The sequence below is a fragment of the Neodiprion lecontei genome, chromosome 5 (assembly GCF_021901455.1).
Source record: "Neodiprion lecontei isolate iyNeoLeco1 chromosome 5, iyNeoLeco1.1, whole genome shotgun sequence".
NCBI classification, from domain to species: domain Eukaryota; kingdom Metazoa; phylum Arthropoda; class Insecta; order Hymenoptera; family Diprionidae; genus Neodiprion; species Neodiprion lecontei.
In genome coordinates this window covers 27,520,064-27,538,162 of record NC_060264.1, presented here as the reverse complement: position 1 = coordinate 27,538,162, position 18,099 = coordinate 27,520,064, and the positions used below count along the sequence as shown (strand labels likewise).

Below are 18,099 nucleotides of genomic sequence, written 5' to 3'. Positions count from 1 at the left end.
TACATAGCATAACGCGTGAAACAAAATGACTCACCAAAAAATAACCGTGAAATCCAATGTTGGCCTATAAGTTGCGGGAGGGATAAAATCTATCGTCAGAATATCACGCGCCATCTATAACTGAAGACCGACGAGAATCCTGATCCTGCATACATCCCTTGAATGCGACACTAGAATCGCCGGCTTTTCTTCACCGGCCCTTCAGACACGCGAAGGTATAACCTGGACGTGGGTGAATGTATTGCGGGATGGCGTTGTATACGCGAAGGACACCGAGCAGATAAGGATATAGAATAAAGAAAAAGGGAGAAATGTGAAAAAGGGAAAAAGAAAGGGCGTGACGCGTGTCTCAACGAGTATCGATTGTGTTTCAAAGTCGATGGTATCTCTGTTATATACTTGTGCGAAAGTGAGGGTAGGAAGGAGATGACGAGTTGAAGGAGGAAAAAGGACCTCGAAACATGCGAACACCGTAAAGGGGAGAGACGTGCAAAGAGAACGAGAATAGGACGATGAGAGGCCGGTGAAGTGTTCACGTTCGCAATTGACTCCGCCATATTGAATTAGGTTCTATGGGTTCTCGACGGTAATATTGGACCGTCCAAAGGGGGCCCCATGGCAGGGTCTGTACGAAAAACGTGGAGAATCAGACAAAGCACTGGATTACGATGGACGTGTCCGTGATCACTTTCGGAGATGAAGAAAATTCTACGATGGTAAAAGCAGATGAAACAAATGCCTAATAATGGCTTCTGTAATATGTCAAATGCGGAATGTAAAAAATTTGACATGATTTATCGCTGGCTGGTTATTGGAACGAATTCAACGACGATTCTGAGCATCGTCTGCGTTATGTGCATGTTTTGAAAAGCCCTCCAAGGGGTCTGCCTTTCCTATAACCAACCGTACCTTCCTACCTTGGTATAAATTTTGTATCAAATTATTATCATAATAGGGTGTACACCACCTCGGTCGCAACATTACACTTCCCAGGTGCTACACGGATCCCCTTATAACTATACGGTACCACCACCACCACCACCACCACCTCTGGCCCAGACGTATTTGCGAACATACGTGAAACGGTTACGGACAATGGAACGAACGAATGGACACAAGCTTACTTCACACCTTGGTGGGTGCATGGGTGGTTATACGCTAAATAATAGTAATAATAACAACAGTAATGGGCGCACAATGACGAAACGTATGTAGGGAGGGTCTTCACAAAAGAGTCTTGGTTTAATAGGAGTCTGGTTTCAGCCATTGTCGCGTCTTTTCTTGATTTTCTATCAGGGAAATCGAGCATCACGATCTCCACACGTTTATAACACAGGTAAAGGTGTACCATTATACGGTGTGGCGTTACGTATACATACATAAATTTACGTGTCATGGGTTTCCATGCCGCGACATGTACCTTATACACGGGGTGACGCATTCTTCGTCAAGGATCTGTTTTACTTCTATGCGTTCGCTAAGTTTCATTCTCTCCCTTTTCCTCGATTTCAGATAACTTGGAAACCGTTACAACGTTCTTTGCAACGACACCGTCTTTTCTTCCGTAACTTGGAATCGTTCGTGGATTTCTCGAAAAACGAACATGTGTGTGACAGCGTACGTGACACGAATCCCATTAGAAACTTTGAGAATGTGGCTATGTGTCGATGTAACGTTCATATCTGTACTTCAACGAGGATGTAAATATGGAGGGTGTGAAAAGAAAGATGACCACAACTTGCGCCAGCAGAAACGGATTCACGAAACTCTTTCCGACGGAACAGAATACGCGAGGATGAAACCGAAATCTCTATTCAATATTTTTTTTCCTCTACCTTAAAGGACCTTGAGCTAAAAAATCATGGAAAGACGAAATAAAAATGTGCAATATCACGTATCATGCGTCAATATCATTTGAGTCAAATGACATTCGTTCGATTCAACAAAACGCGGCGAACACAATATACTAGCTTAGTTCAACAAAATACCTTTGTTGATGTAACAAAATTTAGGTCAATCGACTAAACATTTTGTTAAACCGATAGATCTTGACTTGACACAAATAAATATTTACTTCGTCGCCCGTGACGACACATTTAGTCAATTCAATGACTTTTTTCTCTCAGTGTACCTTGTACCACTGAATTATCTCCACCTATGCGGGAATGAAACAAGATACTTTCATTCGCACGTGTATACCTGGGCTTTTGGAACATATTTTTCTACTCCCCAATACCTACTACATGGAAAAAACAAACAGCGGCGCCAACTTCAAACGATCATCTGGAGTATATCCGCGAACAGTCGCTCAGTTTGTTAATGATGTCCGAGAAAAAATCCACGGCGGAATTTGACAGGTTCGAAGTGAGAAGAGAAGAGCGAAGAAGAGAAGAGAAGAGAAGGGGACACGGCCGCACTTGAGAGTAGCTCGGCAAGCATATTGCAGAAGCTGGAAGAAAAGATCTCGGAGTCGAGTGAAGTGGCGAAGAGTCTCGATGCTTGGCGTTTCCGGAAGGGTAGCTGGTGCCTCTGCCTCAGCCGCCACCTTCCAGCACCTACTTCGAATCCAGCCAGAGGACCCTCCGCTATTACTGTCAAGGGCTTTCGGGGCGGGTGCCACTCGACGAATCAGTATTCACTAATTGCGTTCGCCAAACGGCTTCCACACTCGGTGGAACGGCAACTCCGCGAGCAGGAAAACCTTCGAGGAACAAGAATCCACGGGGGAATTGGGGAATTGGATAACTCCGTGCATGATCGCCTAACCAATTCCGTCAAAGGTCAGCGCGTGGTTTCACTGACGTCGTGACAGTTTTGCAGGACACATCAAACGTCGATCTCGTCATCGGTACCGAGTCCTCATCCTGCTTTGTGAGCTCGCTTGTGTAACGTGACCGAAACAATAGTTATGCACGTCGACCATACGGCCTTGAATAGAATTTAACAAATGGAATAAAGAGGGAGTGAATTATTTGCCGAAATTTTCGCTCGAGAGTCGAGTCGATGGTCCATTATTTCAGTGGGAGGTAATTCCGAGATTCCATCTCGAGGATCGCTCGTTACTTACGACGGGAGAAATTAACGATTTCATTATTGGCCACTCGAAAAGGAAGATCCTCTCGAGCCATTGAACGTTTGATTGACGGATTTTACAACCGGTGAAGTATCGGAACGGCGCTTGTTACTTTTCATCACCTTCGATGATGCAAGAAAAGTATTGCTTTTCCTCCAAAAATCACCTTTTCTAATTTCCACGAATCTTGAAGTTTTCCAAGCTCTAGAATCCGAAAAATGGATTTTTAGAAAAATATCTGTCTGTCCGAGCAGCTCCCGCGATGATCTCGAAAACGGTTCGGTGAAAAAATTTGCGAATTACAAGATTTTACAATCAAATGCTGGTCATGAAAAAATATCATGTCCCGTTAAATTTGAACTTCTGGTTCTAACGGAAATAAATCGATTTTCAATGTTGTACTGACAAACGTGGACTTTTTCCTCTTTATTACTTTGTCATAGTAAAGGATTATGTTTTTCTCCAGTTTATATACTTATTTATTTATTTTTTTTTTTTGTTTTAATCTATAAATCTATCGTCTTTCAGAAATTTTCCCTATCCTCATTCTTCTTTCAAATCTATTTCATTCGTCTGCCAAGTCCTATCAGTTTCAGATTTTTCACTCGATCGTTTTTTCAAGATCATCGCAGAATTTTGTCGGACATACCGACAGACTCTTTCACTTTTCACGGTGATGAAAATTATCGCAAGAAAACTGTTTCTCCGGCTTATGTCAGCTTCTTCGTATACGAAGTATATTCCACTAAATTTCATCGATTATCACAAGTAGGCGACATCACGTTCAACGGTACGCTTACACGTGGACAAGGCTCGAAAGTTTTAGCTTCGCTATTTTTTCCCCTTCGCGCTATAGCTGTGGTATGTATACGTCATGCCCGCGGAGTTACAGCCACCCTCGACGCTGCCGAGGGAAACGGCGTGTCTCCATGGTAACAACGGCGAAAACCACCCCCAGAACGTGAGCTAAGGGGATGACAAAATGGAGCGCGATAACAACAATGCCGCGTTACCTACACTGCAGTGCATGATGGGTACGAATTCGAACTCGCGGAACGTGCGGCGACGACAAAGAGACGACGGTACCTTCTTTACGCCGCGGCTTCGATCGACGAAAATTAAAGGCACGTGTAAATACGGAAATCGGAATAACTGGAGGAAATCTGTCCTTTGACAGGATCGTGGGAAAACGGAGGGAAATTCATAAGGCTTCTCCCTACGGTGAGAGGATCGACAAAAGAAGTAGGCGAACAATAAAATGGGATTACTCGATTCAAATTAATTCTGCGCTGAGAAAAATTCGGTAAAAACAGGTATCGTTAGCAAAACTGTTTCTCAGCGTATAGCTACAGAATCACCAAATTGGCAACACTGCGAATAACAATCCTCAATCTCATCGAATTGTAGTTATTGGTAACAACCGAACCACGTTGGAATAAAACAATGTATACAGGTTAAGCCGAGTACCTGATCCTATTTAATTTTTTCAACACCTTCTCCCGATCAGTCCGTTTCTTTGTTCGTGAATCAGAGTGGAAATTCACCCTCCGAGGTACGACATCTTCTATACCTATACTTTTTCTTCTTCCTCTTCCTTTATATTTATTTATTTTAAACGAGTCACCATCGCTGGGCGGCAACCAGTGGCGCCCGTATTGACACTATCTGGGATCTGAAATCTCTCGAATCACTGCAGCAACAATATTTTAAAAGCGGAGGGCTGATGGAGAGGAGAGGAGAATCGGTCGGTTGAGCAGCCCGCAGACGCAATCAGGCATGATTTTATATTAATACGTTGCCTGGGCAACGGAGCTGGAATCCTGATCCTATCTCCGAAACCACTAAACAAACTACTTCCTCGAGTGGTTCGAGATAATTCCAATAACGCGCGGCCTTGCCTCGGAAAATCGTTGCGAATTATGATAAAAAATAACTCACCCTCGGTGGCTGCAGGAAATATAACGAGTGGAATTTTTATGCCTAATATTGCTTCCAACGTTTCCGAGACGAGATCGTTGGGAAAATTGCTCAATAATGGATACCGAAACTGTGTAAAAAATGATTTAAAATCTGTGTATCCGTTAGAGCTGGAACTGAAAAACAGACAAGTCGGAAAAACAGTTTTTTCGCGATACTTTTCATAAACGTGGAAAAAAATGAATCTGTCGGTCTGTCCGACAAACTTCAGCGATGATCTTGAAAATGGTCGAGTGAAAAATCTGAAACTGATAGGACTCGACAGCCAGATGAAAGAGTTTTGAAAGAAGAATCTTATAGTTGTAAAATCTTGTAAGTCGAAAATTTATCCATCGAGCAGTTTTTGAGATAATCGTGGAAGTTTGTCCGACAGACGGACATTTTTCTAAAAACCTGTTTTTCGGATTCGAGAACTTGGAAAACTTCAGGATTCGTGAAGATTAGAAAAAAGTGAAAGGTAATTCTGACAGATCTTGTTTTTTAAATTGACCTAACGATTTTCTACAATTTATTATAAATGTGCTGACGGAGAAAACAAGAGACGAATATTTCGCGTGTGTTACTCCGAAATGTATGTTTCGCCTTTTGCGTTACCTTTGCAAGAGTTTCGCTCAGTTTTGTCAAATTACCATCGCGTTACAACTGCGGTTGACTTTACTGACTACGTGAGTAGCGGAGAAGAAAAATTAACCGAATTCTTTCACTTCGACCTCGCGCAGTAACTGTTTCAAATTTAAATAATAAATTCCAATACTAAAAATTTATATTATAATTCGGAGAACAAGATCAGAGCTAAAAATAAATGGCAAAGAACTTGAAGATCAAGAAGAGAAGGTAAAAAAGGAAAGTATAAACTCGAAATCAAGAGAAAATGAAAAAATATAAATAAACGCCTCTCTTTAACGAGCTACGCTACGTACGTTAATTGCCTTATCCGCTTCTCTCTCTCTCTCTCTCTCTCTCTCTCTCTCTCTCTGTCTTTCTCTCTTTCTCTCCTCTTGTTATTACAACACGACGACAGCATCTGCGACTGCTCCCCCTTCTGCTACTATATACCAGTGCTGTCAAATGATTAATTCTACAGATACCGAAGGTGTTGATACGCTGGTGAAAATCCACGCGCTAAATCCAGCGTCGGATTATGTCAATCACTCGATTAATCATTCAATTCACCAAGAATACATTCTACGCTTGGTAACATAATATCAATTTACCCGCGGCAATTAGGCCAGACGTATCATGTTCTGCGGTATAGAAAATAAAAGCGACCGTTTTCAATTGGAGAAAAAAAATTATATTCTCACTGAGAAAAATTTCGTTTGTCGCAGTAACTGGAAAAATTCAGTAAAACACGTATCGTTAAAAAAACTGTTTTAATATTGTTGGGATTACGAAAAACGAGGTAAAAAATTTTTGTTTAAAAATCTGCATATCTTGCCGTCCCGCAATTCGAATATCAAAAACATATATTATCAAATGAAAGCAACAAGAATCACCTTTCCGATTATCTTATTGCGAAATATTCCAATGCAGCCATCTGGAAGATGGAAAATAATTACTTGTCAGATCCAACTGTCGATTACAGGTTACGTTAGATATGAATTATTTTAGATCCGCTTTGTTACCTACCTAATTTTACTGTTAAAAAATCGTTGAGGCAAACGTAAATTTTTCTCGTAGTGTGGAGTGAAAAAAAAATTAAAAATAAAAAAAAAAAAATACTTTCAGATAATTACAAGAGTATACGTAAGTCAGATGCTTGCACGTGGGCGTGTAATCGGATCATCGTAGAATTGAAAGTGAAAATAGAAACGTTTAGGTAGACGGTGCAGAATGAAGAATAATTTTTCAATCTAAATCCCCCCCCCTCACCCCACCAAGCTATTACAACTCTTAATTCTCTATCTGTGAAACATGCGAGGGTTTTTGTACAAACGGTGACTAATATCCGTTTACAATAAACGTCGTTGGATGCTGAACTTCGACGCGATGACATTCTTATTTACATGTGTATGCAATCGCATCGATTGTTAGCGTTGAATGATAGAAATATATTGAAGAGAAAAAATAAGCACAATGGCGTTACAAACAAAAAATAAAATGTTACGATGCTAAGTGATGCAAGGTTGTAATTTTTTCTTGCACTTTTAAGTACGTCTCTTTATCAACGAGAGTCGATTTTTTACGTACGATGATTTATTTATTTTTATTTCTTCATCTTAATAAAGATTTTCGTACTTTCAATTCGCGGTCGTCCCGACTTTAGGTATTGTTAGTTGCGAAACGTATCACATTCGTTTACAAAAAACAAAAGATAATCCCTGGCTAGACAAGGATTAAATTTTATTCACACCGTCAAACCCCGTATTATAAAAATATCATGCAGACGAAATTATTTTCAATCCGTGACGTTCTATACTTTTGATTTAACAGAAAAAATACTTTCTATCTACAGCGTTTACATTCATGTTTTCTTAACATAAAATAGAGTTTTCTGTCTGTGCGTAAACGTAAAATATCCTATATATGTCGCTTTTTTTTTTTTGTATACGTAGGTACAGATTTAAACAGATTAGCCGTCAAGAATCGAATGAAATATTTCTAGGTAATTCGTTGACATTTTTTTTTTTTTTTTTCTCTTCTAATTTGTACCGGATCAATTTTTACCCCGCGCAGTATTACGTGAAACAACAACAAAAAAAAAAAAACAAGATTCGTTTTACGAAAGAATTTTTATCCCTACTTTTTTCCGACTTTCGAATCAAGATTTTAAAATTTCTATCATTCCGCCTACACATCCCGTATATGTATATATATATATTTTTTTCAAACGTGAATAAAATCGTCCTTGAAGTGTCTGTACATAACAATATATACCGTGATTTCCAAATTTTCTCCATCGTTGCGTAATTCGTCGGAACATTCAGAGCTGCGCGATTTAGCATCACGTATAAAATATCCCTATAATATATATAGTGTACAAAAAATCGACAAGAGCATTTAATCGTCGAAAAATAATTTTCTACCAGAAAATACCAGCGTTAAGCTTCGACAAATTCCACACTGAGTGAAATCTTTAATTCCGGTTACCGCTCGGTCCTTAACTATTTTCATTTTTTACCACAATCGAAAAATATCGTTCCAGGTATAAAATGAAAATTAGTTTTCTAGCCGTTACCGAAAAGTCTGGTACACGTTACTATTCTCTCTGATTACGATCACTGCTGCTATATTTCCCTGTAACCGTTGCGAAAATTTAATGCTTGTGCAACGATAAATTGACGCGTAAGAGAAAAAAGAAAAAAGAGAAAATAGAATTGGAAAGAAGAAAAAAAAAAAAAAAAAAATGCGAAAAAAGAACCGCATCGTGCACAATTGAACGTCGCGACGTACTGCGTCGTCTGCAGTATGACTGTTGTATGCATATACATATGTATATATATATATACATAGGGTGCATGCATATACGTATACATGTACGTTGAAGCGGACGCGCGTGACGTAGAGGTATATAATTCGTACGTTCGCGTCGGCGTTTTAACGTTGCGTGCCCCCCCCCCCCCCCCCCCCCGGCCACCATTCCACCCGACCACCACCCACCGCCAGACGGATGATTCGTGAACCTAGCAATGCGCGGCCATCGTCTAGGGTTACAAAATGAGAGGGGAATACATTAAGTCTCGTTGGTGGTAACAAAATGGCTGCCTCTTCGCCCGTCAAACCTGCTCAGCGATAAGCTTACGTAGGCATGCTTCCGTGTTTCAACAGCTCGTGCTTTGTAGATTCGAATTCCTGTACGAAACGAAGGAATACGCGTTTGTACGGATAGGTGGAAGGAAAAAAAAAAAAGAAAAAAAAAAAACTCAACCGGCAGACGATCGAGGGGGGGGGGGGGGGGGGGGGGGTAAAACGAGGAAAAAGAAAATTTTAAACGTCGTGAAAAATAAAAAAAAAAAGTATATGACAAAAATTCGTAATTAACGAACAGTAATAAAAACTTCTTCGCATTGACTTTACACTATCTACAGGTATAACATACCGCACCCGTCTACGCATTACATATGTACATGTGGGTGTATGCATACATATGCATACGTACATGCATACGGACGCAGCCCACGTACTTGTACATCATATATGTACATATATATATATATATATATATATATATATAGATACTTTAACGGAACGGCCGAATACGTGACGAGGATCGAAATTCCACGCTGCGATATACGTGTATACATATATATATATATAGGTACATAGATATATAATATATATAGGCATAAAGTATAATGGTGTAGTACATACCTGTAGAGACATGCGCGCAACTTCACGGCACCATCGGGGAATACGAAATTTCAAGGATCCGCCCGTTACCTGTAAACATATCTACATTATATGCATTGTTTTATACATCGTTCACCGATGCTTACATGTAACTAGTGTTTACATACGTATATATATTTACGTGACAATAAACGTAGATAAGTATTTTATTTGCAGAGTACCTGTATTATGTAACATTGTTCCCGATATCGAATATTTCGATATGAAATTGAAAGGGTAAACATTTTTTATTTTTTTTTCTTTTTTTCTAATAACCAACAAGACGATACCTACTGTAATCATCCGGATATATCATGCATGAAAAAAGGATAACGTTACATATAAATCTGAATTACTTTTTTCGTTTCACATAAACTTCAGTTATATTCTCTATTACTCCACGCAATCGAGAGAATTTATTTTATTCAACACGTAAGATTCGTGGTTACCGAATCACGATTTATTAACTTACCGGTAATAAATTTTGCCATTTGTTTTCTCTTTGGTAAATAATAAATAAAGGTCGGTTGTTCATGTGGTAAGAAAACACAAACATGTCTTATTTGAAGTTGAACGTGAATTTTTTTTTTTGTTTCCCGATCACTTTATTTCCAATCCGTGTACAGTTAACATTCCTTGCACTTTCTAAACGAAAAGCGTTGAATTCTCGAAAATACAGCAATTGTTTACCGATTTTCGAATATTGTATGATTCAAAAACTACTGTGTCTTTTTTCATGTATCCACTATGTGGTAGCGTGGCCGAGCGGTCTAAGGCGCTGGTTTAAGGCACCAGTCTCCTCGGAGGCGTGGGTTCGAATCCCACCGCTGCCAAATATTTTTTTTTCTCCTCCATCTTTTGCTGCCTTCTCTTCGAAATCTGACGTTCGAAATTTGAATCGAAACACGTTGGATTAAATGATAGAAAAATAACGAACGGGGAATATCGAAGAAACGGATGAAAATTAACATTGAACGTCGGATTTACGTTTTCCAAAGCTACGTAAGCGCGCTGCAAGCTTTCGGTGGCGCTACCAGCTTGACAAACCACGTCGATAATGCAGCAGCATTTTTTATCGAAACTCACCACCGAGAAAGAAGAATCTTTATAATCCTATTGACGGTAAGTTGTCGAAAATTTTACTACATCATACGCGATAATATATTTGTATTTTGCTAGTTATTTCAACTAAGAGTACGATGTTCTATTTCAAACTTTGTGTTTTCGGTTTTGAAACAATAAAATTTGAATCCGAAAATCTTCAAAGTATCAAAAATCATCGTCAAATGAATAATCAAATTATATGCCTCATACGGTATTCGTGGTTTATTACTAAGGATATGGTTCTGAAAATAGATTAGAATTTATCAAATAATTAAAAATGTTGATAGGAGATTGGAGATAATCTAACAGAAAAAGAGCAATGGACGATAAAAACGTAAAATATGTATGTCATCCTTTTTGCAGTTTCAAGGAGACGATAGGCGACTGTATTTGAGCTGCGAACGGAGACGACGGAGAGCAAAAGAAACGAATAAAATATGCCTGCTACGTTCCAATTAAAAACTCATATCGTAAGTCTGCGTATTCGTGTTTCTATATTTTAAATGACTAAAAGGCTGAACGAGATTTTATTGTCAATAGCCTCGGGCAATGGACGTGGGAAATGACTAAACCACTCCAAAAGTAAGTACAAATTGCATACGCTATGTTTTTCCCGTGCGGTTAAGCTAATAAGGTAACGAAAGCGAAATGAAATCGTAATAACATCGCAACCGACGTATGCATGTGAGTAGGCGCTTATTCGCAAAAAAGAAAAAAAAAGAAAAATAAAGAAACAACGAAAACCCATCTGCAGTTTCTCTGCGAAGTTTTCTCGTTGTAATATATAGAAATCCACGAACCATCATCTCTTACAAACTGTGATATTTTTGTTGCAATGACTTTGGTCATTGGTTTGAGTTAACTGAAAGAAGATCAAAAAGACCTTCGGCTCTCGTTACTGATGAAATGGATCCAAACGACTTCTCTCTTAATGCCAACGTCACAAATTGACCGGAAAAGCGAGCGACCATGATCCCTCTGATTGATCAACTGCACGGAGTAAAAATAAGTATATATTAAAAAGAGAGACTCTGTTTCCTCCAATTTTTCCACGGAGTATGGATTCACAGATTGGTAGATTAGAGTAATTTCTTGTACGGTGGAAAAACAGACGTTGAGATAACGAAAATCGTACGAACTATGTTTCACGATTCAAGATAACAAATCTCCGATAAGAAACAAATACTTGCGCACGTGTACGAAGAATGAATGCACGAAATTTGGGCGTGTAATTCGATCGATTTTATACCTGGAATGCGATCGCGTCATTCGGACCAACGGACGAGAAACGCGTGATTATTGCAAGAGGAAAAAGAAAGAAACGATAAGGAAAGAACCAAGTAATGTTTAAACAACTATGTATAAAAATTCAAACTAATCAGCAACTGCAGATGTGCAAAATACAATATTGATGCAAAGCAGCGTACTTGTTTCTCTGATTAACTTGCGGGACACTCTGACCTTTGATCATCGTCATACCACACATAATCGTCATGTACATACATTGCATTCCGTGAAATATCTATCGTGTTAAATTCCCAATCGCAGTTTGCTCGAATCAGTTGAAAGAGTGCACGTTATTCTCTGGGAGCTGTGAAAGTGAAACTCAGACTTGCCGTTACGGTGACCACGACATCCGCTGATTGAATCAGAAGTGTCCAAGTGAATTGCGAACGATTTTCAAGAATAAGCCAATGCAGCGTTTTCACCACTTCTCTATAAAAGTTACCCCAGCTTACCTCGGTCGGTAAGAACCTCGACGAACATTGTCGATTCGTTCGGTCTACGACTGAAGAAATCCTAGAAAAGTGCGTCACCAGACGGTACGTAAGGATTCTGTGTACCGTTCCCATTCCTAGATGGAACCTAACCGTTAAACCGGGTTCAAAGTGTGAATAGAATCGCTAGATGGACTGTTGTCACAATTGGTTTGGTTAGTAAGGTTAGGTTAAGTCGCCGACGGAGTTGGCCAGGATTCGAGGACGCGGCACGTTTTTGATTATCTTTTTCTAGAGGAAAATTTATTTTTCTTCGATTTTTTTTCCATCACCAATCGAAGCGCAACAGTTTGATCAGTTATCTTCGGTCATGGAGGATCTGAAAATAGTGAACATATCCGTGTGGGAAACAACGAAGCTACATTTTCTGACATTCGTTTACGGTGTTTACCTAATTGTAAAGAGGTTCATCAAATGGGCATGGAACCCCAACCAATTCTTCGTGCTACAAGAACGCGACAATCCGCCGTTATGTTTGGTCGATAACAGCTTGGGTAAACACTCCTACGTTAAGCTTAAGGTTAGTCGAATCAGGCTTATACCTACATCTTTCATTTGTTTCACGCTAACGCTGAGATTCGGTACCTGCAATAATCTGCACGTTGCCTGATGTCACGGTGCAATTGCATCATTAGCATTGAAAAATCGGTGTTGCGGGATCAAGCGACGGTTACGAGTAATGCCTGACCTTTGATAAAGATATCGCAAGAGAATGTACATTATTGTTGCCCGCATATTTTTACACGTACAAACGAATTTATCAACAATTTTCAGAGCCGCTCGTTACGCGGTATCGTGAATCATGTTGTTCGAGGAGTTGCATTTTCTCAAAGATATTATGTACGTCGAAATAACTTTGATACACCACCCCGAGTGATCTTGATCTTGATTTATACCCGTGTGGATTTTACGGTTTCAAATACACAACGAACGACACTTGTCATTATTTACTCTTGAAGGAACTACAAACGCCGCCACGTTCTAGCAGACGCCACGCGGAGTCTAACGAGCCCTCGTTGGATCATTTCGAACGTACCGTTTGCGAGATATCGCAGTTTTAAGTGAACGAATAGCGCGAGTCGCTCGAACAGCGTTGCAGCGAGTCGCGGCGATTCGCAACGAGCGCGAAATTCGAAGTGCGATAACTCGAGAACGGTTCGGCCGAATTTCGATGACGTGGGCTCGTTTTACTCGTGCCGACGAGAGCCGGATTGTAAAAATTGAACCTACTGAATTTCAGGGCGTCAAACTGCACTACGTCGAAGCTGGTGATCGAGACAAACCGCTTTTGCTCCTTCTTCACGGATTTCCCGACTGTTGGTTGTCATGGAGAGAACAAATTCCGGCGCTCGCCGAACACCACAGGTAAAGTACCGCGAATTTCCTTTTTATTTTAATTATAATACAAATTTTTCGAAATTTGTAGAAATGTAAAAAAAAGAATGATGATTTTATCTACAATTTAGAGTCATAGCTTTGGATCTGAAGGGTTTTGGCGACAGCGATAAACCAGCCAACAGAAGAGCCTACAGAATCGAAACCTTGCTGGACGAACTAAAGCAACTAATTCTAGCCCTAGGGGTAAAAAATTGCAGCATAATTGGCCACGACTTGGGAGGACTTCTAGGGTGGTACATGGTAGCTCTCCACGAGGAATTGGTGTACAAATTTGTCGCAATCTCGAGTCCACATCCAAATTTTTATTGGGAGGGATTCACCGGCGACAGTATCTTCAACGACAAGTAAGTGAATTTGTTATTATTCACAATGTACATAATTCGTGGCAATGATAGGAAAATTTTCAGCTACATCGTTCGTTCCGTAATTGAAAAATCGCTTCTTTTTTCTTAGATGGATTCACTTTAGTCAGCTGCCATTTTTACCGGAAATAGACGCCCTTAAAGAGGATCTCTCGATAATAACCGACACTTACAAGCATCTACAAATCAACCAGACGGACAATGAGAAGAATTACGTCGAGGCGTACAAATATTCGTTTAGCAGAAAAGGTGAACTTGCGTGGAATTCCGTAAATTTCGTACAATTTGTCAAAATCGAAACCCACGTTTTTAACTGGCTAGCTACTGAAAACAGAGAAAGTCGATTCTTCCAATTATAAAATCAGTAATCACGTAACTTGAATAATTTTCAGAGGATTGGACAGGAGCGATAAATTATTATCGCAACCTGCCGTTCGCTCGTATAAATCCAAAATCTCCGGACCAAATCCTTACCCGAACGCTGCTCATAATTGGAAACCAGGATCCAAAAGTCTCGTTAGAAAACGTAGTAAAAAGCTCGGAGCACTGCGAAAAATTTAGCCTGAAGGTGATCTGCGACGCACAACATTTTCCTCACCAGGAAAAACCGGATATCGTTAACCAAACGATCCTGAAATTCTTGATAGGTAAATCGCTCACGTCGCAGCCGATTTATTATCGGAGTGATTTTTTCTCATACCGAAATTCATAGATACTCCAAATTTCAATTGCGTCATTAACCGTGCGATTTGTCCTTTTTAAGGCACACCGTCAAGCGTCGAGAAAACAGCAAATAAAAACATCGTCTCATCGTGGCTCGGCTCTATTAGCAGCACAGTAAAGTACGGAAATCAGATGATCGATGCTGTTCATAAAAAAACTAACGGTATGGTGAATGGTCTGCCAGGTAAAATACGATACATGGGACAAACGCCGTCTTGATCTAATTTGCATTCTGTTTGATTCTCAACGATCTTCTATACCGGATGATTCGTATCGCTGGTACGATAAAAAAGGAACAAGAAAAGTGTCTGTCTTCTATAAGAACAGCAACGGGTGAAGTTGGGAATTCGATAAATATTGAAAATTTCGTGACTCCCAGAAAACTAGAAATTTGTATTATTCGACATATCGGAAATTTGGAAATTTCTCAAATATAAATTACATTCCTTTTTTTTCGAATTCGAATTATTTCGAGAATAGCGAAAATTCTCAGTAGTTTCGTAAATATTCGACGGTATGAAACGAGTTTCAGGATTAGATAATAAAGATACGAGGTCTGGTCTCTGAACTTTCGAGTTCACTATTAAAAAGAGGAAGAAAATTAGATGGATTGGAGTGAGTAAACAAATTGGAAAGAAAATCGAATCGTCAGGATATATCGTCCAATTATGTTTACCTATAGTTATTGTAAATATATAATTATCTATTTTTACATAGATCACTTGTAGCTGTGTTTAAATACTCTGTATGAGTGTTATTTTTCGTTCCTAAGTGTTACATATTTTTCTATTCGTTTTTTCGACGTACGTGTAGAAAATCTAGGTCATTCCATTACGTTAAGTTTAAGCTCTGCGCTTGTTGAGAAGCCCCCACAATATAGTCCGCGGCCGAAATTCTCAATATACGAAACAGTCTAGCCCGTAACGGTGACGTAACAGTGACCCAAAAATCTACTTTCGTCAATTCGTCTAAACGTTTCTCGACTAAATTTTCTCAACAATTTCAACAAACTCGCTGATCGAAAGAACTTTTTTTTCATACTTTTATTTCTAGGTAAGGGCTTTTTTCGTTCGAGAATTTCAAGTTGTGATAAAATAATGATTTGAATGACTCGCAGATACTTTGCCCGCGTCGAAGTAACCGCATTCCGTAATAAACAACGCATTCCGATGATCTGTTCGTGTTTTCTGTTTAATTTTTATCCAAAAGTTATTCGCTTGTTTTTTCTTTTTTCTTGTCTTTTGTTTGTTTAAATTTTACATACAAAAAATACCCTTATTTTCGTTAGATATGTTACAATTACCACGAGATTTGCAGCAATAATTGTTATTGTTTTAAATATTTACACGGTCGTAGTTTAGTTTTCATACCTTTAGTACTCTCCTAACTGTAATACTTGAACCATATTCTATTATTTATTTAAATAAGTTTGATGAAAATTCGTTCCTCGAGGTACCCTACAAATTACACATTCACGCGTGCCTGAATTATGCAACCATTATTGTCACATTTCCAAGGTCGACGTCGTCATTTCTTTATGTCAAATTTTTTTCTACCACCGTATCATACCCATTTCTCATCGTATTTACGTACACGTACCAGATAATCACATGACGCTCAGTAAATATTGCTCAACTTATACGCGTATAAGTATTAGGTATATAACGGATCGAAGCGAGAGAAAAACAAAGTAATTGTAATTATACAAATCTAATGCAATATATATAAATATATATATATTATACCGCATGTATATGATTGTATTTATAAAATTTATATCTCAAGAATGTTTCTGTATATATTTACATATACATATAATGCATGATGTTAAATATAAAATACACATTAAACACCGAGTTAACTGAAAAGATTCTTTCCGCATAATCTTGTTGTTAAATTATTACATGCTAATGTTATTATTAACGACTTTCTACGAATACAGAGACGAATGGTGATCGATTGCGACAATGATTACGGGAATGAGGTAGTTCGAAAATAGAGAGAAAAATCAAAAAAGTACGGGAAATGTTTATTAGAAAAAAAAAAAAACACAAATATCTCACTAACTCACGAGGTGTAACTCCGCATCGACTTGTTGCGTATTTCTTGACTCAGAGGATCTTTCCTTCCTGAAAAACATCTTAGAAATATTACATATCGATTGAAATCCCGCGGCAAAGCTTTGAATACGGTGAAAAAAAAGCATCCGAGTCTAACACGCCATACTTACTTGCCAAATTTTTCACCGTCCTCGATAGTTTCCGGCAATTCGCAACCCATCGTTTCCGGCAAAAATAAGCACAAGGCTGCCGCGATCAACGGCCCTATGCCGAATAACAGAGGAGGCAGCCAGGGCTGAACGTTGTGCTGTATATTCATACGGAATAATTATTTCAAAGTAAATTTTATAAAATAAATAATAATAATAATAATAATAACAATAATAATAATTCATTTCCGGGCTAAATATAGCTATGAACAATTTGAAAATGAAAGAAACTAGAAAGTTGCGACTCTTCAAATTTCAATCTTTCGTAAAATCACTGCAGGTTTTCACTCTCATTCTTTTTTTTTCTCCTTCTTCCGGTGACCGGATCGCCAAATCTTTCCATTATTTTTCATTCAAATGAGTTAATGTTGATTATTTTTTTTTTTTTTTTTTTTTATTACTATTATTATTATCGTTATTATTATTCGATCACTTTATTTACCATGGTCGCGATGTAAGGAGCAACCATGCTGCCTATCCTAGAGGAAACGCTGGCCAAACCGAGACCCACGTTTCTGACGACAGTCGGAAATACTTCGGTGCTGTAAAGGTAAACGGTGGGAAAGCTAATCGACATCCCGACGAGACCAATCGTCGCCAGAGTGACCCGAGCCGTTGAGTTTGATATAAAAACGAGAAGTAGCAAACTGAGGCCTGACAAAAGATTACCACCCATCAACACCTTTAGGCGAGAAACTCTCGAGATGAGAAACAGCACCAAAACTGTACCCGGGAGCTGCATCGAGGCTAACGTGGTAGAAAAAGAAAAACATAGAATATATAAAATCAAGGATTAAAAATACGGAATTAAATAGAACTGTTCACGCTCGAAATAAAACGGCCGAACAATTTTTACCAAGTTGGCAATATTTCGATTTCTTTTGCTTAATTTACCACGCGCGCGTAAAGTTTGAAAAACATTTAACTTTCTTTTTATCGAACGATGAAACTTTTTTTTTTCCTAATGCAAATTTCATGTTCTCAACGGTATTACGTGTCAAGGAATTTCATTTGCAAAATCGTACACCTACAAATCAAATGCGAAGCTGTTTACTAGACGTGAATTAATTATGTAACGAGTATAAT

General features: G+C 38.8%; 2 protein-coding genes and 1 non-coding gene across 6 annotated transcripts in view; 2 read left to right on the top strand and 1 right to left on the bottom strand.

The window, feature by feature from the left end:
* Positions 1–10,130: 10,130 nt before the first annotated feature.
* Positions 10,131–10,212, top strand: Trnal-aag. The gene has a single exon. It is a non-coding gene; the product is annotated as a tRNA-Leu (tRNA).
* A 1,807-nt stretch (positions 10,213–12,019) lies between these two features.
* Positions 12,020–15,379, top strand: LOC107223447 (epoxide hydrolase 4). Its single transcript, XM_015663129.2, has 6 exons — positions 12,020–12,781; positions 13,502–13,626; positions 13,728–14,003; positions 14,113–14,270; positions 14,414–14,668; positions 14,785–15,379. Exons 1-6 carry the CDS (start codon positions 12,572–12,574, stop codon positions 14,961–14,963), a joined length of 1,203 nt encoding a protein of 400 aa, XP_015518615.1. The 5' UTR covers positions 12,020–12,571; the 3' UTR covers positions 14,964–15,379.
* A 1,210-nt stretch (positions 15,380–16,589) lies between these two features.
* Positions 16,590–18,099, bottom strand: part of LOC107223458 (organic cation transporter protein) — a 76,741-nt gene continuing 75,231 nt past the window's right edge. For 3 of the 4 annotated variants that reach the window (XM_046741659.1, XM_046741660.1, XM_046741658.1), the window contains 3 exons: positions 17,456–17,760; positions 16,975–17,111; positions 16,590–16,884 (listed from right to left, as the gene is read on the bottom strand). In XM_046741659.1, coding sequence (XP_046597615.1) covers positions 16,812–16,884; positions 16,975–17,111; positions 17,456–17,760 — 515 coding nt within the window. In that variant the 3' untranslated portion in view covers positions 16,590–16,811. The remainder of the gene's footprint in view (positions 16,885–16,974; positions 17,112–17,455; positions 17,761–18,099) is intronic. The other variant, XM_015663141.2, reaches the window with a different exon arrangement.